The following is a 26,134-nucleotide window of genomic DNA, read 5'->3' as shown; positions in this document are numbered from 1 at the left end:
TCAAACACTCCAAGCGATGGCTGAGGAGGTGGCAGTGACGGCAGTGGGACCTTCGCTCGCCTGGCTGTGTTTTTTGTTTCCCCCCTCTTCCTTTTCTGTTATTAATTTGTAAGGACCTGGCTCCTGCTCTCCTGCAACCCAGGGATGGGCTTTTGTGGCTGATAGCCTGCAAATTATTAGTAATTTGATTTCAATTGGCTGAATAACCCGTTAGAGCGAAATGCACGTTAGCCTCAGCAATCTAATTGGCGATAGCGGCGTGGAAACGTGGAACGAGCGCTTGGTTCTGCTCCCTCTCCCTCCCGCACCCCCCAAAAAAAGATAATTAGGGCTTAATTTCATTTTCACCTATTCATTTATCTAAATATGGGTGTTTAATTACCCATCCTGATTTTCTGCAATTCAAACTTCAACTTGGAAGTGCTCTTGTTCCTGGATGAGGGCAGAGACAGGGATGCTCTAGGGATGTACAAAATATGCAAAAGTGCTTGGGGCCTCTGTGGGCTGTGGTATTTGCAGGGGCTTCTGCTTGATGCTTTTGGGAACCTCCGTGTGCAGGAGGTGACAGTCACCCTTAGGACCCACGTGGCAGCAGGTGGAGGGATGTGGGGGGCCCTGGGCGTGCGGACGGGCTGGTTTGGCAGTTTGGAGATGACAGAGACCTTGTCTGGGTAGCGGGGGAAGTTAATGCTCCATAGTCCTTTGGGTTGGTCTGGGTGCTGTTTCCTTGACTAAAGTAGAAAAGGAAGAAGAAAAAAAATCACACAAAAAAACCCCAACCCCCTTGGCTGCATCCTTAATCTTAATTTAGGCTGTTGTTCATCTAGAACCTGCTGTTCCTGCTTGTCAGCAGGCAGAGTGGCAGAACATGGAAAATTAATTTCCGAGGTGGGAAATTGCTAATAATTTATTTACAGCTGGGGCGGGCGTGGAGGAAGGAGTGCAGAAGAGGCACGTTTGGGTTTTATTTATAAAATATCAATGTGCCCCATGCCTGCTCGGGATCTGCATGCAGCCGAAAGCTGCAATTCTGCCAGCAGAGCACGGCTCCCTCGCAGGGCTCCCGCATGGGGCCCGTGGCGTGTCCTGCACCCCGTGGCGTGTCCTGCACCCCGTGGCATGTCCTGCACCCCGTGGCGTGTCCTGCACCCCGTGGCGTGTCCCGCGTCCAGGAAAGACGTGGGAATTGCAGCCAAGGGTCGCGGAGGGTGGTCGTGGTGGAGCCGCCGAGTTCAGCCCGTGCCACTGACCTCTCTGTTTGTTTGTTAACAGGATACACACGCACTGGGATTTAAACATCTCCTTCCGAGAGACCTCTTGCAGGTACCACTTTGGGGCATCCTCTCTTTGTATGGTAGGCTAAGAGTTTGTGATACATGTTGCTGGCATATGGATGCTGACAGATGTAAATGAGCATTTCTAATTGTCAGTTCTGTGATTTTCTTTTCTTTCCCTTTTTCCTCTTTCCCCATATTCTTTCTTTTACTCTTTTATTTGAAGAAAATTCTCTGTGGGGTTGGGGGGAAAGTCTCTTTTATGGTGGAAGAGAGCACCAACTTGTAAAGAAAACCCTTATTATTTTGATACATGTTTACTCTGGTCCTTTTTTGCAAGAATGCAAAGTTGAGGTAGCCCAGATATATTTCATAACGGGCATGGGGCTTACATCTCATTTGCAAAACTGATTATTGTTTTATAAGACAAGGCCAGGCTGATTAATGCCTCCGAGTTGCTTGGAAGCTGCAACGTTGTGCTCAGCTCCTGCCTTAAATGTGGGCCTGTGTCTGCAAATAACAAGAGCCACTGCATAACAAATACTTCTATTAAGTATTATATTAATACTGAGACGCCCTGGTTGTGTGAGACCTTGTGCATGTAGTTGTCCTGCTGAAGTATGAAGTACTGCAGTTGATAGGACCCTGTGTTTCGCAATGTGTAATACAAATGGGGTGAACTTCTAGAGCCACAAGTGCAGAGCAAAAGAATTTACGAGCTGGTTTGGGATAAAATATAATTTAAGAAGTGATCGGTATTTTACAAGACATATCTATCTGTATAAATATATACATAGATATATAGGGGCCTGAACTGTGGGACTGGAAAGACTGACAAACTAATCTCATATATTGGTTTTCAAGTCTGCTTTCCTGCAGTAACAGATATCTGCAGAAGGTGGGAAGTTGCAAAATGAAGAAGGGCAGTTACGAGCAAGGAATATTCCTTGTGATCTCTGAAGTGGTCAATTGATATCTTGAGCACGATGTTTAATAGTGCATTTTCTCCATGCGTGTTGCTAGTAGTTGTAACTTCCAATCCTTCAAAAATACCGTTGATATTACTTGCTTCTGGGAAAACACAGCTGGAATTTTAGAATGAAATCCGTGATTTTTGCTTTAAGCAAGTCTGAAGTTGCCCATACTATCCCCATGCCATATTATATTGCAAAGAAAGTCATCTGTGTGTTTACGTGTCAGCACAGAAAAAAGAGGTTACGTGGCCTAAATTCCCTTCACGACTCTGTAAAATATCTGCCATATCTAAAATATATCGTGGGATGGGATAAAGGTGTAACTGACCTTCGTTCTCGGTCCCCTGCCCCGTTTAGCAGGTGGGAGTTGTGCAGGTTGGCTTTGGTTTTGCTTTCCAAGGTGTCGGGGATACCTGGATTCCGTGGAGTGGAACCGCCTCGGTGTCGCTGCCTGCATTGCACCAGGTTAAAAGACATTTAATTGGGTACAAGTCGCCCTGTGTGCAAAGAACCAAAAGTCAAGGTTGAGGAATTGTCCTGAAAGGGGAGATTAAGATCTCTCCTCCTACCTGCAGGTGCTTTGCTCCCTTTCCTCATAAGCTTTTCAAGTCAACGCGGTGCCTAAGTTTGAGTTTTAAAGTTTGCAGATATGCTTCCTTTAAAATTGCTTTTAAAAGGGAGAATCCCTTGGTATGGGCATATTGTCACCTGGAAGAACTTGCTGGAATTTGTTGAAATAGTTCAGCAAATGATGCACTTCCCCTTTTGTGTTAAGAAAAGCCTCTCAAGAAGTTTGGAAGCAGTAAGCACGTGGTTAAGGCCTGGTCTCCACCAGAAGATGGTTGTTCTCTGCTTTCAGTGTGAGTCACAGACGCTCAGCACCGTAGGCAGTTGTGCTTTTCTGAGGCTGGAGCTATCATGAAAATAGGTTATGGAATAAAGAGGAGTTTTCGGTGGGAAAATCATTTTCATCTCCTTTTTTTTTTTTTTTTTCCTGACGTTCTGAGGGATGTCTTGAGGGAGCTGCAGAATGAGTGAGAAGTTAGGTAAGGGGCTGTGCATGTTAATACTGTGCAGAGAATTGAATATTCCACCCAGAGGAGATTCTTGGGATGTTTTCAGTGGGATAATGTCCCCTTGGCCCTGGGGATAATATTTTTTCCATGGATGTGTCACATGAAGACTGCACAGAGTCATGGGAGGAAAGCAAAGGCACCATTTGCCTAGAGCAAATAAGTGGCATTTAACAACTGTTCTTTAAACAAAGATTATCGTGGGGTTTAAGCAGCCTTTCTGGATGGGCTTGAACCATGTTAGGATGTGTTTTAAGCAGACAGATATTTGGCTAGGAGCTTGTGTATCCCTGGGCATGTGTTATATGTGTGTTTAAGTCTGACTATAACAAACTTTATGGCCCTTTCTCCATTTATTTAACTCTGGCATAAACCCTCAGAGCCAAGACTGAGTTTAAACAGCAGCACTTAAACTGGGCCACGTGGAGGAAACAGATGAAAAATACATGGTAAAGGGGGCAGGAGAAGAAAAAAAGAATGGAAAACCACTGATTTAGCCCATTCCTTTGGAAGGTACGAAGGGTGGGGGAAAGAAAGCGGGAGAGGAGGAATGAAAAGCAGATGGTTTTGAAGGAGCTGAGGCTGGTCCTGACTCAGCAGAAGGCAGCGCTGCGGGACGCAGGTAACGTTATCAGCCGCGGGAGCAGATGCTGCCGTGCCCTTCAGGGACTGCTGTGGGGCAGCCTTCGGGCTGCTGGCTTATTTGTTTAGCTATTTTTACTAGTAAGCTACTGCCTTTTAATGTAGGAGACCCCCAAGTAGGGACCGGGAGGCTGCAAGAAGCTTTTAGCAGCTGTGAAGCTGCCTCCACAGCTATAGCCAGCTAATAAAATTCCTGGTGAATTGTATTAGTAGTGAGCGTGTTAACTTCGCCTCTGGTTGGTGTGGGAAGGCCATTTATGTAACACAGAGCTGAGTTTGGCCCTTCTCAATTAATTCTGCTGCGGCTTTGGGACTCAAGCTGCCTGCGGAAATGATTTAATCCTCATTTTGGCGGATCGTACAGCGAGCCCTCACCTTTGTAACTGTTAAAATTAAAACTCTGAACCGGGACGTGCTTCCTGAAGGCAAAGCCAATAAAAACAAGGAACCTCCTGGCTAATGCCTCGGTTGTTGGCAGTCAAGGCATGGCTGTGTGGAAACCGTGCGTTGGAAGGAAAACACTTTCCAGATGGGTGAATGCAGTTTGTTCAGCAAACAGCGACATACCTGCGTGGTTCTAGACAATAGTTGCTCGGCAGGTAAGTAGAGCTGCTCTTTTGTTTAACTGGAAAAAGAAAAATAGTCTAAATCCACACCAAAATGACATAGCTGGTAGACATTAACAAGAACATTTTGGGTCAGAGAGAAGAGGGTTTGGGAAGGTTCAGCCATGGAGTTAAGCCTCCAGTTATGGAGAAAAATAGTGCTTTGATCCCCAAAGTGTCCAGGCAGAGATCTGGGAATGCAGAGTTTGAGATGAAATGGAAGGAGCTGCTAAATGTTTTAGTATGAGCCTGAGGTTCCATCAGCTGCCATGAGGACTTCAGACCTCAACAGGCTGCTGTTTCTGTGCGATAGAGTGGATGGGTCCTTTTTGTATGTGGTGTAAAAGTCTAAGACAACCTCTATTAGCAGGAGGCAAAGTCAGGCTTGACTTTACCTGTGTGAATGGGAGGATTAGGTCTGGGATTTTCAGGGGATCATGTAGTGCAGACTGACCTGAGGACTTTGGCTTCTGTCTTTGCCAAAGATTGGGTGTTTCTGCAGCTTCTGGGATGAACATAGTTTTAGGGAAGAATGGAAAAAAAAAATGGGGAGGAGAGAATTACTATCCACTTGCTTGGTAAAGAGTATTAGAGAGTGTTATTTCATTGGATTTTAGCAGTATTTTTTGCTTTCTCACTATAAAGGCAAATAGTTCCCTAACAAACTGCTATGAGCTTTCATTTTAAAGCTTGAAGAATATAATAAGGCAGGTGAGTCTTTTAGATGCCTACAAGGGTGGAGGGCATGCACAGGTAATGCTCTTCACATTTATCCCCATATGTTGTCTTTAATGTATAGCATGCCATGGGTGGGGGTGTCTATTGAACATATTTAATGGGCAAAGAATTCTGAATAAACTGAGCCTGTGAAGGCATCTTGAGACCTTGGTATATTCTTGGTTAAAGTTTTTGGAGAGCATGCTTGTTACATTTGGGTGCCATATAGAGATGCTAAAGCAAGTCATACTGTTCTGCTTTTAAATGGGGTGCTGGCTCCAAACCTCAGGGGCATTTCTCTAGAATAGGAAGTTTTCTGACTTCTGTCTTCCCACCTTCCTGTGAAGGATTCCAATTTAAGCCTGTCCTTAATGCATTGGATATGTGAGTGATTCCTGTAGGCCATCAGCCCTCAGTGTTCACTGTCTAAACTTGCACCTTATTACCCATTTAAAATTACTTATCCACGTACTATTTTAATATTTCATCAGTTCAAACCAGGCTGCCTAATGAATTGAGCGAATGAATAGAATTTGGGTTATTTAAAGAGATCTTACATCCATCAGGCACGTGAGCTGCGTGTCAGTAACGCATTCCTCGTATTGGGCAAGCAAAACATTTCTGCTTGCCGCTTACTCCGTAACTTTGGAACGTAGCATCCCGACAAGTCCAAAACTCCAGGCAATGCTCTCCACGTCAGCAGGAGAAGCCCTTTGATATTTGGTGTAAGTCAGACCTGCCAAAAAGAAACCCTCAGGGACAAAACGAGGACCTCCAGGCTGCCTGGTGCTGCAGGCGGGGAAATCTGTTGGCAGTTCCCTGCACTTTTATGTGCACACAGGCTTTGGGGAGAGGGTTATCGATGCCGGCTGTTCATCGTGACGGTGACAGAGGTCCTGGTGACAGGCGGACACCTTCCCGCTGTTCCCTTTGCTGCGGTTGCCTTCCCGGTTCTTAGTGATTTTTTAATTTTTTTTTCCTCTCGTGGTCAAGCCGAGCTGCAGACTGTGGTCAGGGAGGGATCGATAGCGTGGGCTTGATGGATGTGCACAGGGATGATGTATGGCCGCGCGCGGCGGCGGAGCTGATGAAGATGGACCGTTAAGGAAAGTCCTTCTGAACGCCGAGTCCGTGCGGGGTGGCTGCCCAACAGGGGTGTGGGGAGGAGGTGGAAGGCAAAGATTTATTCTCAGGGCTGCTGTGTGTATTTGGGTGCATGTTTGCGCTAAGGAAAATGTCAGTCTGGAGGACAGTCCTCTGGTCTTGCACAGTGCTTGCACCATGCCTTGTAATTCCTGCATTTTGGACAAGTTGGGATGAGGTGTCTCCTCTGGAGGGCTAGTGTATCCTGCTGGTTATGGAGGAAAAGGGACTGTGCTTAAGGTTTTTCCTCTTTTTGGGGGGAATTGTTAAGTGTATTCAGGCCTTCTCTGTCCCTGTTAGGCCCTGTGCCCCATTCCCTCTCTCAGAAGCCACTTTGTGTCCTTATCTGAATGCTTTGGGGCTCCAAATGTGCAAAAAAAGCGAGATTTAAGGTGCGTTTTGTGATAGTTCTCCAAACTCAGGTGCCCTGTCCACGTTAGTGAAGACAGGAGGGCCAACTAGAGGGTGAAATACCTGGTATGGACATTACCCTTGCTAACTGCTTTTGTGGCTCCTTAACAGATGGGCACATGTCAAAACTGCTCATCAGAATAAGGTCCTTCATCCCCGTGCTGCTTCTTTCTCATCTCCAGCATCAGTGAGGTGCTGTTCCATCTTATTTTTATTTATGGGCTTGCGGAAAGCTGAACGGTGTAGCAGGATTACAATAAAAACATCTTTAAACTTATTTCCAACTCATTTTGGAGTTTGCCAGCTCTACCGATCATTTTTATGGACTGTCATGAGCGTTAATGAAATTTTGCAAGCGTTTTGCTCCGGACAATGCAGGATGATCTTCCGAAGACAAGTCTGCAGAGAGAATTAGGGCTCAGTTGCCAAGGGTTGGGGTCATCAGGCGTCTTGACTCTCTTGTCGTACTTGTTCACCCTTCCTTTCCTCTTTCCTTTCTGCTTCTGCCTGATGGGTGACATCTCAGCAATAGGTGGAGGTACCTGGGAGGCAGGTGGAGTCCAGGAGGTGATAAATCACTGTTGAGGTCGATCAAGATTGACGTCCCAGAAGGACAGGGAGTGACTGGGAGTCTTTTAACGATGATGAAGTGCTACAAGGAAATGGAAAGACCGAGCAATAAGGATATAACCAAGGGGATGAGGAATAAGAAGAAGCCGTGTCCTGAGCTTTTCCTGCTGGAAGACATGCCTGTTCTGTGCCTGGAGTGCAGCGCTCCCATGGGATGGGGCTAAACCTGGAGACAGTGGAGGAAAAGGGTTTTCATTAGGTTGAGCAGCCCCACAGCTGGATTCATGTCTCACCCAGGGCTGGTTTGCCCCCGATTTCAACACGTGCAAGTGCTGTTGAACACACTGATGTTTCCAAACAGGAGGGTGCCGGCTGTGGCAAAGGGAGACGCTGGAGCTGCACTCAGGAAGCCAAGGAGGTGCATCCCAAATCATGAGGTAGCCCCTGCTCCTCGGGACACGCGCGCTCACATCCAACTCCTGGCGCTTACGGAATGGAAAAGCGGCGCGGGCTGTTGGTGATGTTGGAGCCATCCCCGCGCCTCCGCCTCGCCGTGAGCCACCTCATCACCGCCTCCAAATCCTTGACCCGAATCCCGCGGCGCCCGGCTTTGGGTCTTATCCCGCTCCGCTCGCCCGGGAGGCAGGGTGGCTGATCGGGGAGCTGTCGCTGGGGGCTTGTGCCGGGCCCTAAGCGGGCTGAGCCGGGAGCTTTCCCGGAGCCGCATCCCCTTCCCGCTGACTCAGGGCGCCGGGATTTAGAGCCGGGCGGAGGCGCCGACCTTGCCCGGCTGCTCAAGGGCCCCCGGCGCTCCAAGGCCGTTCCAGGGCAAGCCGAGAGCTGCCCGGGGGAAAGTTGTTTGGCGGAATTCCTCGTGCGGAGACGCCTGTCAGCTCCGCTCGCCCGGAACGTGGCTAATCCTGCACCGAGGTTGGGTCCGTCTTGCAAAATGCTGTTTTTCCAGCTGGGAAAGACCAAACAGTAGTAAGGAAGAGGCTGCGAGATTCGTCGTCTCTTGAGAACGCAGAATATTTTGCCCCTAGATGATGCTTTGCTCCTGGATTAAATGTGATCTGGGTCCTGGAGCTGGAGGGATTCTGGTGGGCAGAGTCTCCAGTCACAATTTTGTCACTCCAGGCTGCCACCACTCACTGCATGTGTCATGGGGTGAGGTTTCCCGTCGTGTTTCATGCAGGAGGTCAGGTGAGGTAGATATTATGGTCCCTTCTGGGGCTTAAAATCGATGGATTTGTCATTAAGAGGCCCGCAGAGACTGGACATTACATTGCACAAAAGCAAGTGGTACGGGTGGCATTTTGCTTGGACACTGTAGCCATGCCACATCTGCCTTCCTAGGGCCTTTTAAGCAGCCCCAAATGTATCTGTGCATGATAGGGAGGAAGAGGATGTGTGTTTTAACCATGGTCTGGGCCGGGTGCGCATGGGTTGTTTTGGGAGTTGGTTATTTAGCTTTGTTTGGGTTTGAAAAAAGCACTGAGTAAACAAAGTGAGAGCCTTCGAGTGGTTGTTTTACACCCGTCCCGGCCTTCCAGAGTCGCGCTGTTACGTAAGGTTGTTCCTCAAGGCTCTAATGATGCAACAGTATTTATAGACCAGTCTGGGTTTTCCTCTTAATGGCTTCCATAAAAAGCTCGTTATTCCCTTCGCGCAGTCGCTGACTGATTTACATGCGTGTCCTGGCCCCGGGGTTTGGGCAGCCCCGAGCACCGCGCTCGCGTGTCTGCTGCTTGCTAAATGATCCCAACAGCAGCCCGGCTGTGACACCGCGCCAGTCCCCACACCAGGACCCCCTGCTTTGCAGGAGAAGCCCTTTTCTTTCCAAAAAATGACTTTCGTTTTGCTGCAGGTTCTCACCTTAGGGTTGCAAACTCTCATTCCGGCTGCGTTGGCCTGGCCAAGCTCCAGTGGGTGCGCGGGATACGGGGGAGGATGGAAAGAAATCCCATGGATGATGCTCCAAGAGGGTTGCTGTGGAGGCTGCGTGGGCTCGCAGCTGCACCGCTCTCTGCTTTCCCTGCCTTAATCAATGCTCTTGCATCTTTTCCCTTGCAAGCCCTGACATTCCTCCTTTTGCATATTGGATTTCTTTTTCTTTATTATAGGGAGGGGTAGAGGGTTGGGACAGCTTTATGGCATCTGTATTGATCAGTAAAATTTAATATAATCCCTGCCGTTGCTGAGTGATCGTTAAGGGGATGAAGAGATGGTGAAACATATTTAAAAAGAAATATTTTTCAGTCTTATTTCCTCCTGTGCTTCTTTTCTGAGTCTCTGTCCTCTACCAGACCTGGCATCAATCTCCTACTTTGCATCACTTCAAAGACACCCAAGCATTTTTGCCTGGGTTTCACAGCTTGGATTTAAGTTGATTAAATACCAGCAAAAGACTCTGGGTCCAGCGCTCGATTCATTTGCCGTTTCTTCAGCTAACTGTTTTGCGGGTTTGGGATCTGTGTAATTCTGTGTGCACTAAGATCATCGCTCCCTGTTTTTCATCTTGAATGTATTTGCAACTCCTATTGATCGCAGAAGCGCCACGATGCCTCTTGGTCTCCCGCTCTTAGTGCAATGCAGCATCCCTGGATGCATGGAAAACCGCAGCACAGCGTGTTTAAGGGACATGCCCAGGGAAGTCTGGGCAGGGAATTTTTTCCCCCCCTTCTTGCAATCACTTTTTGCAGTCACTTGGAGCAGCGAGTTGCGAGAATCACCAGACCCTGCGGGCGCCCGGCTGCCTGATGCCTCTGACACTGATTTATATTTTGGTTAATTGTCTCCATCCATTAGTCTCCTCATCCTTCTCCCTGTTAAAGACGCAATCAGCACTAATGTCTCTAAATGAAGCGCATTTACGAGGCGCTGCTCCCGCTCTGGATCCGGCCTGGGATGACATCTCTGGAAGCTGCCACCACGTGAGCGTCTCCGCGCGGCGGGTCCCCATCCAGGTGTCCCATTGGAGCAGGGCAGCCCAGGCTTTTGGCTCTGCCCAGCCTCACTGGAGCAGCCGAGAGCCTGGGCTGTCTGCTCTGTTCTCATCTAATCCCCTGCTTGAGTGGCCAGGGGACAAGATCGGACCAGGATGGGTCTTGGAGCGACGGCGCTCAGCTCAAATACTGTCACTCTCAGGTCTCTCTTAATGATATTGCTCAAAAAAAGGCTGTTTTCCCTGGAATTGAGACACATGGGATGGCTGCACGGTTGCTTTCCACAGCATCCCGCATGGGGCTTGCTCCTAATTCATTTATAGGTCCTAAGGGACAGCCGGGCTTAGCAAATGTGACAGCTCGGTGGCAGTCTCCAGCAGATGCTGCTGCTCTGAGCACAGGTTGCAGCTCGCACCGTGTCCAGGCGAGGATTGGACTTGACCTCGTGAGCTGCTTGTGCCATAGGAAAAGCCTTTATCAGAGCTTTATATGTTCTCGGAGGGACATTTTTGTCAAGAAGGGATCTCGCCCCTTCGTTAGCCGTCAGTGCTCACTTCGTTTGCCATGTGAAATCCTCATCCTTTTTTTTTAACATTTAGCTCCTCTGCACAGCTGCTAAGTTTGATGTTGCACAAACAGGAAGATCCTTCAAATAGGGAATAAGCAGCAGCACTTTGGCTGTAATCGAAGGTGCAGGAGGTCATCTCTACTAGACATGTTTACATTCACTGCCCCAGCACAGGGCTGAGTGAAGCTTCGTGTTATGGTTTGAGGTGGGATATGTGTTGGATGTGAAGTTCAGGCTTCACACTCCTCTAGTGCAGCAAGCTCTTTTGTAAATCTTTAGCCACCAAAACAGCAGAAATATCTGAGGAAGGTGTCCTGTGAGCAGAACTTCCAGCGTCATGAGCCACATGTCACAAGAAGGTCCCGTGAGGCTGCTGGTGACACGGAATTGCCTCCCAGTTTGAGAGCAAACTCGCCTGTGGCCAAGCAGCCACGGGCTTCCTGCAATCCCTAGCAGTAAGTGCTTGCTTTTCCATGCTTACTTTAATGCAGGAGCAAAACTTGGTTCTGAGCCGAATGTGACCCGAAAGCCATGCCTCAGAATAGGCAGATTCCTGTGTTTTACCATAGGACCCCAACCGTTTCCAAAAACCGCGCAAAGTGAATATTGCTGCGGCAGCCTGAAGCCTACAGAAAGCTGTTTGTCTCCTCCTTGACCTTTCAGGGGATCTGTATCTTGCTCAAGCCCCCTTCTGTAATCCGGTATTTAAAATATAATATTATGCTACTGGAAGGGATCAGACCTTTAATCTGATTGGGGGCGCATGTGTGTTTGTGCACGCACGGCCCAGCGTCCCTGGCAGCGGCCTCAGCCTGGGGTGCCAGCAAGCTCCATGTGGCACCAGGAACCTCCGCACACAGGTGGGGACATCCCCTATGCAGCAAGGACCTGCCCTGTGGCAGCAGCTTCCTTCCCACCGCGGTTTAATTATTATTTTTAATCGTGCGTCGGCTCTGCCTGCTGGAGCCCCGGGCTGTAGATGTCCTGTGCAGGGTCTAGGGAACGTGTGAACCTGCAGGAGCAGGGAGCCTTTTCCCCAAGGGACTCTCTGCTTTTGCAAACCCGTTTCGCTGCGTTGTCAGCAGGCTGGACACAGCGAATACCCTGCGAGCCCAGGGCTGGGGGGTGGTTGACAAGGCTCTGCAGTTATCCCAGGGCTGGGCCCTGGCTGTGAGCCCTGTCCCATTGCACCAAGCATAAAACCAGCCTGGGACCAACCTCAGGCTGTCACCCTTCAAGCTAGGACTTGCTAAGATATTGCTTCCTTCACGGTGACGCTTTTAAATTTAAGGTGATGGGGGAAAAAAAAGGCCTAAAAGCTTACATTTGGGATGAAAAAATAACAATTGTGGTGTGAGAATATTCCCTTCCACCTAGTTTTCCTGTTTGCAGGGGGAGTATTGCAGTGTTCTTCACTCTTTGCACTTTGGAAAATCAGCTCCCCTTAAGGAGTTGCCGTGCTCTTTCCCAGAGTGGCGGCTGCTTTCGGTGGTGGGTAGAGCCATTCCTTCTCCTAGCTCTGCTAATGTGTTTACATATCCGAGGTGCTTGGGGCTCGTTGGGGATGCAGGACACTCGGCAAACGCTAGGATGTAATTATCCCATTTTTCTCTTCCCGCTCCCTGCCTTTCTCCCTGTCTCCTCCGCCCTTTGCCAAGCGTGGTGCTGACGGCAGCGTTTATCTGCATTTGTCCTCTGTCCCTGACACCCAGTTATTGATTGGCATGATTAAAAAGAACTGATAATCACTTCACATTAATCCCATAAATGACTTAAGACACCCAAATATTTGCATAATGCATCTTAAAGGTGGCAGCTAAAGGCGGATAAGACCCAAAACTGCTTGGCACAGGAGAAATGGGCTTCCCACTCACCTGTGGGCTTGCTTAAGTAATTAGCCTTCTGCTTGCATAAGGAGGAATCCAAACTGGTTTAGCGGAGGAAGATGCAAGGGGGGCTCAAAGGCTTTGGGATTTGAGCATCCGACCTCGGTGCTGAGATGGGGGGAACGCGTCGGCGGCTGCGGGACCGGGAGCCTGTTTTTGTCTGCAGCGCCCTGTGAAAATCTGGAGCCAGACGCCCGCTGAAAGTACCTCTGTCTAAAGACTTTCTGTCATAAACTTATCTGATTAGCAGCCAGCTAGACGAGAGATTAGCCCCTGCTTCTGCGCTAGGGATGGGCTCCGGGAGCATCCGATCCCGGCGCCCGGAGGTGGGGGAGCAGCGGGCAGGAGGCGGAGGGGGGATGAGAGGGGGGTATTTAAAGATGAGCACGGGGTAATTCTGCAGATAATGCACCCTCGGGGCCGGCCCAGGTGAGGACGCGGCGCCCGGAGCGCGCGGCCATGTGCTGCGTGTCGCGGTGGCGCAGAACCGCCGCGCTCGGCACGTGAGTACAGCCCGCCGGGGCACGCAGGTGCGCGCGCAGGGCTGCGTTTCTCACCTACAGATATTCTCCTTGCAAGCGTCTCCTCTTTTTTTCTGGCTGTCATCTTCATTTGGCAGGAGAAGAGGAAGAAAAATAGCTGCGTTTAGCTTGGGGCAAGCACCTTTTGCTAGAAAGATGGGTGGTTTAGCATGCACCGCGAAGCAAAAAGGGGATATTTCAGTTGTGTGTGTATGTTTTCAGCTTCTTGTTTCTCCTTGGTGTTTGTTTATTATTTTTTTTTCAGAAATGCTATGCAAGAGGATAGGGGGTTGCAATTTGATGTCTGAACAGTAGTATCTGCTGCATGGAACATCTTTTTATATTTATGCTGTCCCATTCCACAGAAGAGACAGGGAAAAAAAAAAGACTTAAATAGCCTACCTAGCAGCAATTGGATATGAGAATAGCAAATTACCAAATTACAAAAAATAATAATTAACCATCCTTATGCATTTTTGTATTTTTCTTGTCTTGTAAGGAAAAGGCCTTTTTTTTAAGGGTCTGCTAGAGTGACGTTGAAACTTAATTTTATAATAGGTTTGTGTCCTTAGTGATGCTGATGACCAGGTTCATGGTGGGTTTGTCCCTAAAAAGAACTTTCTTTCAAGCAAGTAAAGTAGTGTTGTACTCTAGCAGTGATAAAATGGAAAAAAAACTTACCTTCTTCAGAACAGAAGAGTGGCAGCTGATAGAAAGCTATCAGTTATTTCGGTTCAAGTTTCCTATTAATTTGGGTTAGATCTACCAATTCCTACGCTTCCAGTTTTTCCATCTGAGATGTAAGCTCTGGCCCTGACAAGGTGCATCAGGCAAAGCTGAAATTAGGAGCTCTGGCACCTGCAGAGTATTTATGCTTTGTTTTGGGGGGAAATGCTTTGTATTTTGTCTCTGCTTGCCAAAATGAGGAGAACCTGACGGGTAGAGGGGGAAGAACCTTCCTTGCAATGCAGAGACGTCAGGGGCAAACAAAGAAGCTCTCGCGCGCGCATGCTTATGTATGTACACAAAAAATCAATAATGTGGCGGCAAATAGGATTTCCTTAACTTGGTGCTTTTCTGCTCTGTTGCAGCCGTGATAACGACCTCTCCACTATCATCTCCAACCTGCATCAGAGCCGCCAGCTCGTTATGCCAGAGACCCAGAGCCGCTGCGAATTCAAGAGAAACAGCATTGACGTTGGCCTGGGAGCAGCAGGTAGGCAGCACGTCTGGAGGGCCTGGGCTCGTTGGCTTCCCTGCTCTCACCCACTTTGTTTGTGTCTGTGCTGTTTGTTTGTTTGTTTGTTTTCAGTAGCTCCTGTTTTTCTTACTGCTCCTTGTGCTGCGTTTTCAAGTGGGCTTTGTGAAATCTTGTAATATTCTGGCCAAAGATTGTCCTGGAAAGGATTTCTTGGTGATGGGAGAGTGGTGCAGTCTTTAGAGATCTCAGCCCTGCTTCATTTTCAAATCTATTGGCCTGTGCTAAACTACTGGCAAGGAAGATTGCTCCAGCAAAGAAGTGAAATGTCCCCAGGGTTGGTGTCCGCTGAAGCAGAGAGGCATTGCAGAGAGCATGGTTTGATTTGTAATTTCATTAATCAGAAGTTCCCCACGCTGCCTCCGCGCCTGCAGACGGCTCCGTGAGTACGTTTGGCTTTGGATTGCTACATCCCCATTTCTGGAAGCTCCCCTGGCTTCAGCCTACGTGGCCTGATGAAAGCAGAGATGCTGCTCTTGGGCTGTGTGCTGGGCCCATGGGGTCCAGAAGGGACCTATGGGCAGGGATGCTCAGCTGGTGCCTGTGCATCAGTCACCACGTGAGGTGACGCTGTAGGGATCTGCTTGTTTGCAGAATCCATGATTTGCTTCTGAGAATAAAATACGAGAAGTGGGAGGAGTGGTATTTTTACATCCCTGCTCTTCCAAATCAGAATTAGGTCTCTCTGTGCATCTTAATATAGGCCTTTCCTGAAAGTCTGTTTGGGTGTGCTTCTGTGCATATGGTCTTGCAAGTCATTTCTGTTGAGGCTGTAGCTTAACCCAGGTGTGAAGTGAACACCAGGTCCGATATACTCGGAGAACAGGATATTCAGGAGTGCAGGATATTCAGAAGCATCATAGACACCTGATTGCCCCTTTGCCCGGGGCTTGACCTGCCTTAGAGGTGCACAACTCATCTCATTGCTGCTTTTTCTACATAGCCCTGTGTAGGAGCCAAACTGGGAGGTAAGTTCTGGGTGCAACGTGGTGCAGGAAGGTGGAGGAGGACATGGAGTTGTGGTGTCCTGGGTTCTAGTTCTGCCTATTCTGCTGCTCGTGTGTTGCTGACCAAACTGTTCACTTGAATCTGTACATCTCAACTGACCTCTTAAGTTAAAAGTATTTTGTTTGCTTCATGGAGAGGCTGCTGGGTTTTATCAGCGCTGCTGAAATGCTTCGAGATCTGTAGTGTTCCAGAAATGTAAAGGGTGCTTTTTATTCCCATCAGTATTAAGCAGGTAGAAGTCTTCATTCTCATTTGCTTCAAGTATAAATGTTTAGGGCATGAGAATCCCACCCTCTGAAAGGCATTTGGAGGTGGGCAGTGGTGAATAAAGATGTTAAAACCCTTACATGTCTCTCATGGCTATAAGCTGCAGTGATTTAAAAGTAAGTTCAAATCTGATGCTGTTTTCCACGATTTGCTTGATTTATTTAAGACTAGGATCAGAAGTAGCGCGATGGTTTAGACCAGCCTGGACTGGAAAATGAGAATTATTACTGGATCCTGAATGGCCTTCAAAATGCAGAAAGGGCTGAAGCCAGTGGAAAATAATGTCTTCCAGTTACCTCTGGTGCTCTTGTGAGTTCAGGGCTGTGGGTGACACTAGAGTTGGGTCAAAAGGAACTGGAAAGACTGAGGTATTTGAGGATCGTTTAAGGAGTGTGACTGAGAGAGAAGGCAGATGCTGGAGGTGCAGGGAGGAGAGGTTTGCATGGGGGTTCCCTGTGCTGGTACGTGCACCGGGACAAGGGCCAGAGGGGCGTTCCTTCCAGCAAGAGTTAAGCTGTCAGCAACTCCTGATATTGGGCCTCTAAAGGACAAAAAAGAAAATAAATAAAAGCAAAGCACCAATGGAAAAGAATGATATACAAAAAAACAACAAATACCTCTTCAGCCAGTGCTATTCAATAGGACATCTGGAGCGCCCGGCCGGGCAGGGGTAACGGAGGCTTTTGCAAGGGCAGCAGAAGCAGGAGGCTGAGACACGTGTGCTGATAGAATCTAATTGCCCCATCGATCGGCCTCGGAGCCGGGGGTGGCTCTGGCACTGATTGAGATATTCCTACGTGTTTGAGCCACGTTAGCTGCATCTCGCTGCTCTGGCTTCGCTGGGGACCTTAACATATAGAGATCTCTTAATCGTGCGGGGCACTTGCGTGTGCAGGGCCCGGTCTGCAGCCCTGCAGATTTATGGCAATTATTAGCACTGATGCACTCGGATTTCCTCAGGTCCCAGGAGCCCTGGCTTTCAGGGAGGAGCTGACCTGCTGGTAACGTTGAATTCTTAAATGGCTGGTGAAATCCACTATAATTGTGGTTTGGGATTTACCCATCTGTGCCGTCCTGTCTGTCACTTTTGATGCCTCTCTGTGTGCCGTCTCATCGGGGTTGTGTTTCATGTTACTTTAGTTTTGACCTAGAGGTGCTCATTGCTGAAAGGTAGGGTTTGCTCTTGGGCAGAGATGCTCCTATTGCAGGAGAGGGAGCAACGATGACAGGACCGGATGCTTTTAATGACAACGGAGCCAGAGATCTTATCCAGCAGGGCTGAGGAGCACCAGGGCTGCCCAATGCATCCAACACGGCCTTAGAGCCCCTCTGAGCAGTGCTGTGTCTGTAAACGAACCCAATCCCCTCTATCCACTGTGGTTAATGTCCTTCTCCCTGCGTGCGGATGCACTTTGCACCCTGCCTTGGGATTTGAATATTTATTTTGCACTGGGCGCTGGTCCCCAGCACCTCAAATCATTTCTCCCCTGAAGAAAAAACAAAAAAACAACCAATGAACCCCCTAAAAACTCCACACACATTTTCCCTTTCTCTCTCCTCAAATACCTTCTGTGATCAGATTCACACGTAGAACTGGTTTCAGAGTTTTCCTTGACAAAGCGCGTGGTTGTGGCTCACATGCACAGAGCTGTAGCTGGTCAAACTCGTCGTTTTGCTCCATTTGGGCCCCAAACTCAGGGCCTGCTGCCCGAGGAGTTTCCCCATGACTCGGTTGGGCTTTGCCCTGCAACCTCAAGCCTTCCTCCGCTGAGGAGGAGTTAATCTTGGGAGCAAGTAAGAATAGGGATCAGGGATGTTACCGCTAATGGTTAGAGACAGAATCACCGCGAACGCCTGTTTTCCGAGCGTGCGATAATGAGCTGGGACGCAGGCGTGTTTTCACTTAACAAAGCAAAACAACAACAAGGAAAAAGCAGCAGCCTTTATTGAACTGCTGCCTTAAATTGAGCAGAAAATCAGCACCAAATGGGCGCCCGGGAGATGCAAGGCCAGCACTGCTGTGTTCTTGCTTTGCAATGCAGGAGAGCTGCGTGCCCCTAGGTGAGGGTGCCCAGCATGAGGGCCGGGGCACTGTCCTCTTGCCTTGGATCTGGGGGTTGTCCCCTCCTTCTTCTCTATTTAGACCCATTTTTATTTCTCCTGAGGTTCGCTGGGATGGGAGGTGAGCAGCATCCTTCTGTGGTGCGGGATGAGGGTTTGGGAGGTGAAGGAAAACTGGGAAAGTGCAGCATGGAAACGCTTGGCTCATACTAATCCACATGTGGCGTGGATTAGTATATCCAATGTTGCCGGTCCGCTAAGGTTTTATTCCAGCGCAGGAGAAGGGAGGGCCAAGGTTCCTTCTTCCTTCCCTTCCATCCTTTTCTCGCAGCTGGAGAAAGAGCCAGATGGGAGCGGAGGCTCAAGGGTTAAGCTGCGGAGAGCTGGCTCATAAATTAATGAGGAATCTGCTCTGCGGATGCCCTGTCCCCAAACCCGCGGAGCGGCCGCGGTCCTGCTCCGCGGAGCCGGTTTGGCTGCGTGTTTGGCACGCTTGGACACGCAGGGACTCGGGAGCAGCCGTCCTAGGGCGGAGGGCTCGGGGTTGGGAAGAGTTTAACCCTTTTCTATGGATAACAGGAGGGATGTCTGCCTGTTTTGTTAAGTTTTCAGCTCTCCATCATCCTGCTGTTTCCATTTCTTCCCACTTGCTTTTCTCCTCTTTCCTGGTGTCTTTGACCTTTTCTTTCCATCTTGTTCATTATCAACCTCTCTTTCTTTTTTTTTTTTTTTTTTTTGCTCCCCTTCCTTCCCTATCCCCTTTTCCTTCCCCTTCCTTTCCCTCCCCAGTTCGGTTCCCCCTTCCCGGCCCTCCCTGCATCCCGGAGCTCCTCGGGAAGAGGCCGGGTTGGAGGCTCTCCGTGGAGAGGCTCCTTCCCTCAAGCCAATCAATGGGAGCCTTGCAGCCCCGGTGGGGCCTGGCAAACATGAGATCAATAAGTTATTAGCACCATTCTGTCAGCTGTAATGTGGAGATTGATCGGGGCCGGGGCTCCTGCATGCTGCCTGGCACTTCCCCAGCCTGATAAAGATGACAGATTAAGGGAATAAGAAAAAGGAATTAAGGAGTCTGGCTGTCAAAGCTGTCACGGGCGGGAGGAGTGCTGGTTTTTCCAGGGGCGGAATGAGAGCAATTGGACATTTAAATGGTGCCACGGGTTCGGCTCCGCCAGCAGCTCCGTGAGGAATCGCTGTATTTGGCATGCACTTTTCTAAAGAGGTGTTGGGAGGCTCCGGGGGGCGGCCGGAGGAGGGGAAGCGGCTGCACGAGGTGGGAATACCGGGTTGCTGGCGCAGGCCGCGCACGGCAGATGACACCCAGGATCCCGCTGGGAAACGTGAGAGGTTTTCCTGCCTTCTGGCATGCTGGGGTGGTGCAGGGCTCTCCCGGTGCCAAGCAGGGTGTCTGCGGGCCAGGAAAGGTGCCAGTTTCCAAAGCTTTTTGTCGTGGTTTGGTAGAGCCAGTAAAGAGTGCAGTGCTGGGAAGAGGAGACGCTGAGGCTGGGCTTCCCGATGGGAGCAACACTGGAAGGGCGAACGCAGGGACACAGGGTGGGAACCTCCCTTCCTTATGGGAATGCAATGGAGGTTGAGCCTTCTCCTGTAGCAAACCTTCCCCCTCTTCCTGCTCTGCCCACTGGATCTCGCTCTTTTCTAAAGCTATAAAGAGTCCTCAAAGAGTCCCGAACGTCCGTCCCGCCCTTCCAGCCGCTCTCTTTAAATCCTTCCTGAGAAAGAGCAGGGTTTCACAAGTTTGCAGTTGCTAAAAAGCCTCTGCGCAGCATATAAAATGAATGCAGATCTCAAATGCAGTGTATCCTTTCCCTGAGTGTTTTTCTTGCTGTGAATATTTACCACCTTTCACGGCTCCCTGGGTGCTGTAAAAACGCGTTCCGTAGGCATCCGAGAGGCGAGGGGATGTTCGTGCTCCTTCTCTGATAAGCGACTTCATTACAGACAGGTTGGCGGATGGCTCCAGCGTCACCTGCACCTCCCTGGGTTGAGCTCCTTGGGAACTGAGACCCTGGGGAGACCCCCCGGGACTCCAGCAAGGCAAACGGAATGAGCACAAGGAGGTGGGAAGTAGCGGGATGCTGTTTGCGTGGTAGGAGGAATGGCAGATGGCCTTGTGGTTGTAGCCAAGAAATGAGATGCAGGCTCCTTCTCGAGCCTAGGAGGGTGGTGGATTTGTTATATGTGTGTAGTCTTCTACTCGGCTCCTGTTTTCTCCCACCACTTTGCTGTTGGTCTCTGTGAACGTGCACGTAGGAAGCAGTTGGTGACACCAGACCTACGTCTGGCTGGTGCTTCGTTGAGTGTGTTGGGGTCAGTGGTGACAACCATTGACTGGGGCCCAGTGGAGTCCCTGCCTGCTGCTCAGAGGAGTCAATGGGCCACAGGTTTGCCAAGGTGAAGTTCTCTCAAAGTGACCAGAAAGAGGAAAACCTTTGGCTACTTGATGCATTGAATCCTCCTTTGTTTTATAGGAAGAGACCATTCACTTGTCACATTCCTTGGCTCCCTTTTTCCCTTCTTTTTCTTCCTGTTTCCAAGAGTCACTTGTCAAGGGAAGCTTGAAGAGTAGTGCCCAGGGAAGAGATATTCGAGCTGAACATTTGCAGAGACCTTGGTTTGGGTTATGGACAGGCCTGAGTCAGGAGTGCCCAACGTGCTCTGACTTCTCCAACATTCCTGCCAGTTGGAGTGCTCTAACGCCTAGTGAAAGGAGCCTTCCTGCCCTGCAGAGCCTGCAGCCCAAATCCAACAAGCACACACAGATGTGGGGACATGGAAGAGCAGGGAGATAACCCAGAGGAACAGCTAAGTTTGGAGCCAACTGCCTGCCATGTCCGTGAGGACACGAAGCTGACGCGCTGGGTGGAGGATGCTCTTTGCTCCTATAGGGTCAGCTTTGAGCTCCAGCAGCATCTCTGCCTGCTTCCCTTCCCCCAGATCCCCCTATATGTATGTTATATATATACACATATATATTTTTGTTCCATTCTGGCCGCCCTCGGATTACGGCCCGTTGTTCCCATGACCTCGTGCTTCTCTCTCCTTTTGTTCCGTTGCTTCCCGCTGGCCAAGGATGGAGCCGGAGGGCTGCCAGATTCCACGTGGCTGCGCGGCCCCTGCTTGGCCCCTCGTGCTCAGCCCTTGTGGTGAGCAGCCTCGGGAACTCGGGAAAATCGGGGAAATCCCTGCTTAATCCCTGCTTAAAATCAGGGAAAAAGACCCAAACCCGTCACTGGTGAAGTGAGTCTCCAGGGTCTCTGCAAACCGGGAGCAGCGGGGCTGGAGCACCGGGGTGGATTGAGCGGAGCAGCCGTGTGGTTGTGTCGGAGCAAAGGGGAGAGGTGGATGAACTGAGATGCTGCCAAGACACTTCAATGGGGTTAGTGGGAACTGCTGTCTCCTGGGTTTACATTGGGGAGGGGGCTCAGAGCGAGGGAAGATGTTTTCCTCCTCTTAAAATGATGTGGAAGAGGGTGAAAAAAGGGAGTTTTTTCCCTCTGTTAGATGTTGGCTGTCAGAGCCTGGGTGACTTCCCGTGTAACTTGGCTCGGGTCTGTGTTTGCTCTGGACGTCGGGCTCCAAGAGGCTTTCACAGCAAAGCCAGCGCACGGACAGGGAGTGTGAGACAGCTCCTGCCCTCCTCATATTAGTGCCTGTTCATAACACGATGCTGCATTTAGAAGAACTTGCCGAGGTCCCTCCTTGGGGAGGTGACGCTTCCAGGTGACATTTTGCCCAACGTGGGCTCTGCTCAGACAAAACCCGCGCTGTCCTGGGCCTTCTAGCCACACTGCCACCACGGGGTCATATCTGCTTTCCTTTCTGGTTGCAAAGCCCATGAGTGATGCTTCTCTTTTTGGGCAGAAGTGCTATTCTCCTCCAGCTGACCTACTTTCCTGGCCTATTTCTGGTCGTGTAGCAGGTGAGAACCAGACTTTTTGTCCCAAAGGGCAGAAGGTCATAAAACTCGTTTGGATTTCTGGGCAGACTGGGTCTTCAGGGAAAATATTGGACATGGTTTCCAGGAAAACTCTCCGGGTTGCCCTCTGCACGGCATGGCCAGACCATCCTGGATGTGATGCGGTATCCGTGCAGGAGCCCTGTGCGGGTGGCAGGAGGTGATCGGGATGCTCTGGGCATCCTCCCCCTTGCTGTCCTTGCTCATGCCGTTGTCACAGCCTGGCTTTGCAACATTACTGTCCTACTGATAATGTCCTTCATTTTCCGCTTTAATATTAAAAAAAGAAAAAGATCTTGATTTGGTTTCCTTTCATTTGCAATGCCTTGTAAACAGCATGAATGAAGGGCTCCGTGGGGAGCAGCTCCAGAGTTGGGGCTCTGTTGCAAGGTTCTTCCTAGCCCAGGTCTTAGCTTGCCAAGCTGATCCTGCCTGCGGCTTTGGAGAAGTCTCTGCATGGGTAAATTGAGGCAGGAAAGTCTCTGCATGGGTAAACTGAGGCAGGAGGGTTGATAGAACTCAACCGGAGCTGAAAGGCTGAGTCAACACCAAGTGCTGCCCGCTGGCTCCGCCGTTCCCATATATCGGCACTGTTTTGTGTCTTCACTTGGCGTTTGGCTCGCGGAGGTTGCAGTCCTCTGCAGTTGTCCCCAGGTTGTCCCTGCCCCTGCAGACCCGTGTCCTGGCTGTCTCGGTGGACACGAAGCCAAGGCCGACCCAGGACTCGCTGGGTTTGAAGCCATGTGGAGTGACTGAGTGTGAAGGACAGTTGCTTGGCTTGAAACGTCACCTGGAACAGAAACAATTTGGTTGCTCTGATAAACAACCCCAAGAGGTTTTGTAACCTTTCTTGACTAAGAAATTGCAGAAGCTCCGTGTGCTTATGGACACACAGGCAGGTGCAACGTGTATTTGCTCCAATATGGTACTTTTTGTGAGCTGTTTTTTTTAAGATGCTGCATCTTTAACAAGCCCTTGATAGATGAGAATTTGATGCTTGCAGTGACAAACAGTCTCTTCCTTCCTGCCCATATGCAACATCATGCTTTCAGTTTCCCCAGCGTTATTATGGGAGGATATTGATTTTAAATCTGTTTGGGGACGCTGTAATTGTATATTAGGTATTTCGCGTTGGTTTGTAGGGCTCCGCTAATGCAAAAGGCTTGAGCGTTTCCGTACAATTTAGAGAGGGAAGATTGCGAAGGACCTTGAGGTTTTCAAGAGGAGAGGGAGGGAGGGAGGGAACGGGAGCGCGCGGGAGCGCGCGAGCCAGTGTGTGCGGTAGGAAGATCCAGAGATCCGTGTTGTGCTTTTTTGTGTGTGTGTGTTGTTTTTTTTCCTCCCCTTTCGCTCCCCCACTTGCTTTGCATCAGGGCATGAAAGCGGTGGAAGCACCAGGGGGACAAAAGGCACCCGAGCAAATGATGAAACTCAGTAAGGAGATCAACTGGATTCAGGATTTGCAGCTTGAAAACATTGCGTGGATCCGTGTGTGAATAGTCAGGGTGTGCTGTTGGACTGCGGGATTAGGAACGCAGAGCAAGGCTCTCAAGATGATGGTTTTTCTTACTTTATTTTTTTCCCCTTTGCCTGTAACGTGTGTGTGTGAGTGAGCAGGAAAACACCGAAGTGGCTCGGGTTGATCCTGCAGAGGAAAGTGCAGCCTTATCTGATACTCAGGCTTCTCCTCTCTCTTCTAGATGAAATTTTAGGCAAGAGAAGAGTATGTTCTCCCAACAGCAGCAGTGAGTGTCCTCTAGAGAGCAAGAAAGCCCGAAGCGAGTCCCCGAAGGGTAAGTGCTGCTCCTGCCTCCCCCATCCCCTTCCCCTCTTTTCTTAGGAGTGGAACTTAATTGCAACGAGGGAGGGAGCGCGGGGAGGCTGCGGGGAGGGAGCTGCGGGCTCGGGAGGCGACCAGGGCTCTGAGGTTTCTTTATCTAATCGGAGAGCGGCTTGCAGAGCAGGCAGGGAATTGCCTCTTAATTATATTATGATTTAAAAAGCAAGCTGCAGCTTTTGAGGCAGATCTTAGGGGTGTTTCGACTTTCCAGGCAGCGTGTCACGATTAGACGCTGAATATTAAAAATATACACGGGCTTATCGTGCTGGCATCTGTTCCTTTAAAAGGAAAAAAGGGAAGCTTAGCAGGGAGAATAGGGCTGCCTAGCTGTTCTGCATGCATTTATGGCACTGTTCCTATAGAGATGGAATCTGCAGAAGGTTTCTTTTTTTAGATATATATATTTTTAAAATCTGTTTTTTTTTTTATGGTTCCTTGCTATAAACATGATTTTAAAACTTTCTTTACGACCGGTGGAGCAGGGTGGGTAATGGAGCCTGCGCTTAATGAGGTTGCGCAAATGAGGGTTTGCAGGCCCCTCGCTTGGTCCTTGGCTTTGTTGTTAAGTTCAGACTAATTAGCTGCCAGTTGTACCCGCCTCGGTCACTGCTGCCTGCCCTGCACTCTTTTGTCCTCCTAAAAAATTAAAAAATAAATAACATAAAAGGCAGGCTGGCTGCCTGGAGCTGCATCCTGCTCTGTGGGTTTGGAGTCCAGCTCCAGCAGCCTCGAGGTATATATTAACCAATCCAGGGAATCCCAAAGGGCAGTTGTACATGTCCTGAAGAAAACAGAAAACTTGTCCTGAAGTTTTCTTTAAAATAAGGGCCCGGATCCTCATATATAAGATTTATTGCAGAGGTTTGTACTACATCTTCTTAACTTGGCGTTATTTTCCTTTATATCATCAGTTCCTGACTCTTTGCCCCCATATCATGATCTGAAAGGCAAAATGCTCCAAGGATGCTGAATGGTCGTGTCACTTTGTATAACGTTACTAACACTGCCTAAGAACATGCTAAATCTTTTCTTCCTGTGCCTCTTAACTAATTATTCCAATTAAGAGCACCTTGTTTTCTACTGGTGTAAAAAGGTGTGAGGAGGTATGCTATGTGCTGCAACTCTTTACCTGTTTTCTTTGAGTTATTCATCTGCCCTTTTCCCGTTATTGTCAAAGTTTCTAGCGGATGTAGAGGCATATTCCAATGGGATGCTGCTCTGGATTCTGCAATGAGTTTGTTATATAGGAGCAAAGTTATTATACAGGAGACTCCTGTCACCCAGTGATGCAGCTGCTGTCTGCTTTCTTATTCTGCTGATATATTTTCTTGGTAATTCCAAGTCTGCGCACGCGGAACGGTGGGAAAGGTCCTGTAAGACCATCTGTCCATAAAAGTCCATATGTAGAAAACGAATCCAGGTAACAGCAACCTGTGTGGCCTGGAGGAGAACGGGTGGAACTTTAACCAAGCTGAGCGAAGCCAAACTAGTGGTTTGGGATTCTCCCTAGGGAAGGGCCCGGACTTGCACAGATCGGTGTTTTTGGAACGGCAGGGCCCAGCGATCCCATTCCGCTCCTTTCCCACTGTTTTCATTCCCTTGGGAAGGCAGATGAAGCAGAGAGGAACCAGCCTTTGGCTTTGCCCTCAAGGTCTCAGTTCTGCTCCGTAACCCTGAACTCTCGGTCAGGGATTCCCTGGACTCCTTCCAAGGGGCATTCCCAGGAAACCCGCAATACAAGCAGATGGTCATTTTCTGTTCCCGCTGCTTCCTTGGGCAGCCTTCCTCTCCCCTGAAAGCAATATAAGATGACATGGGATTTCTTAGCTGAACCTTAACCATGTTATGTGGTTTTTATTATATGAACTCATCGGGCTGCCCTCTCCCATGTTTGAAGTTCAGGATTGGGAGAGGCAGGAGGAATGAGGGCAGAGCCTGTATGTTTTGGGGACCTTTTCTACCACCCTCTTCTCCCCATGAGAAGGGGAATGGCTGGACAGTCTCCAAAAGAGCCTTTTGGAAGAGGAGAAGTGACCCTGCGGCACATCTCACATGGCCAAGGCGGGAAAACTTGGGAAAACTCATTCCCGCCCTCCGACAGAGGGGAAAAAACACCTATGGGGCTGGAAAAACCCTTCTGGGGGGGAGCAGCGACCTTCCCTTCCTCCTCCCTATGGCAGAGATCAAAGAGAGCCCTATCCAGCGGGAACGGGGCCGCTGCCAAGCGGAGCAGAACGGCCTCGCGTCCGCGCGGGAGACGAGCGGATCGGAGGCTCGGAGCGAGGGCCGTGCAGGACCCGGAGGAGGCACCTTCCCTGGGTGAAACCCTGGCTCCCGAGGCAGCAACGCGCGTGTGGGTCCATTTCTCCGATACCTCGGGACACGCCATGGAAGTGGA

General features: G+C 49.6%; 1 protein-coding gene across 1 annotated transcript in view; it reads left to right on the top strand.

The window, feature by feature from the left end:
- SAMD11 (sterile alpha motif domain containing 11) overlaps positions 1-26,134 on the top strand; it is a 79,638-nt gene that overhangs the window by 34,906 nt on the left and 18,598 nt on the right. The window contains exons 4-6 of the mRNA XM_088536100.1: positions 1,273-1,323; positions 14,421-14,545; positions 23,597-23,689. Coding sequence (XP_088392226.1) covers positions 1,273-1,323; positions 14,421-14,545; positions 23,597-23,689 — 269 coding nt within the window. The remainder of the gene's footprint in view (positions 1-1,272; positions 1,324-14,420; positions 14,546-23,596; positions 23,690-26,134) is intronic.

This window comes from Tinamus guttatus, unplaced genomic scaffold (genome assembly GCF_059628265.1).
Source record: "Tinamus guttatus ecotype Peru unplaced genomic scaffold, ASM5962826v1 Tinamus_guttatus_pri_ptg000652l, whole genome shotgun sequence".
NCBI classification, from domain to species: domain Eukaryota; kingdom Metazoa; phylum Chordata; class Aves; order Tinamiformes; family Tinamidae; genus Tinamus; species Tinamus guttatus.
This window is presented reverse-complemented; position numbering and strand designations above follow the sequence as displayed.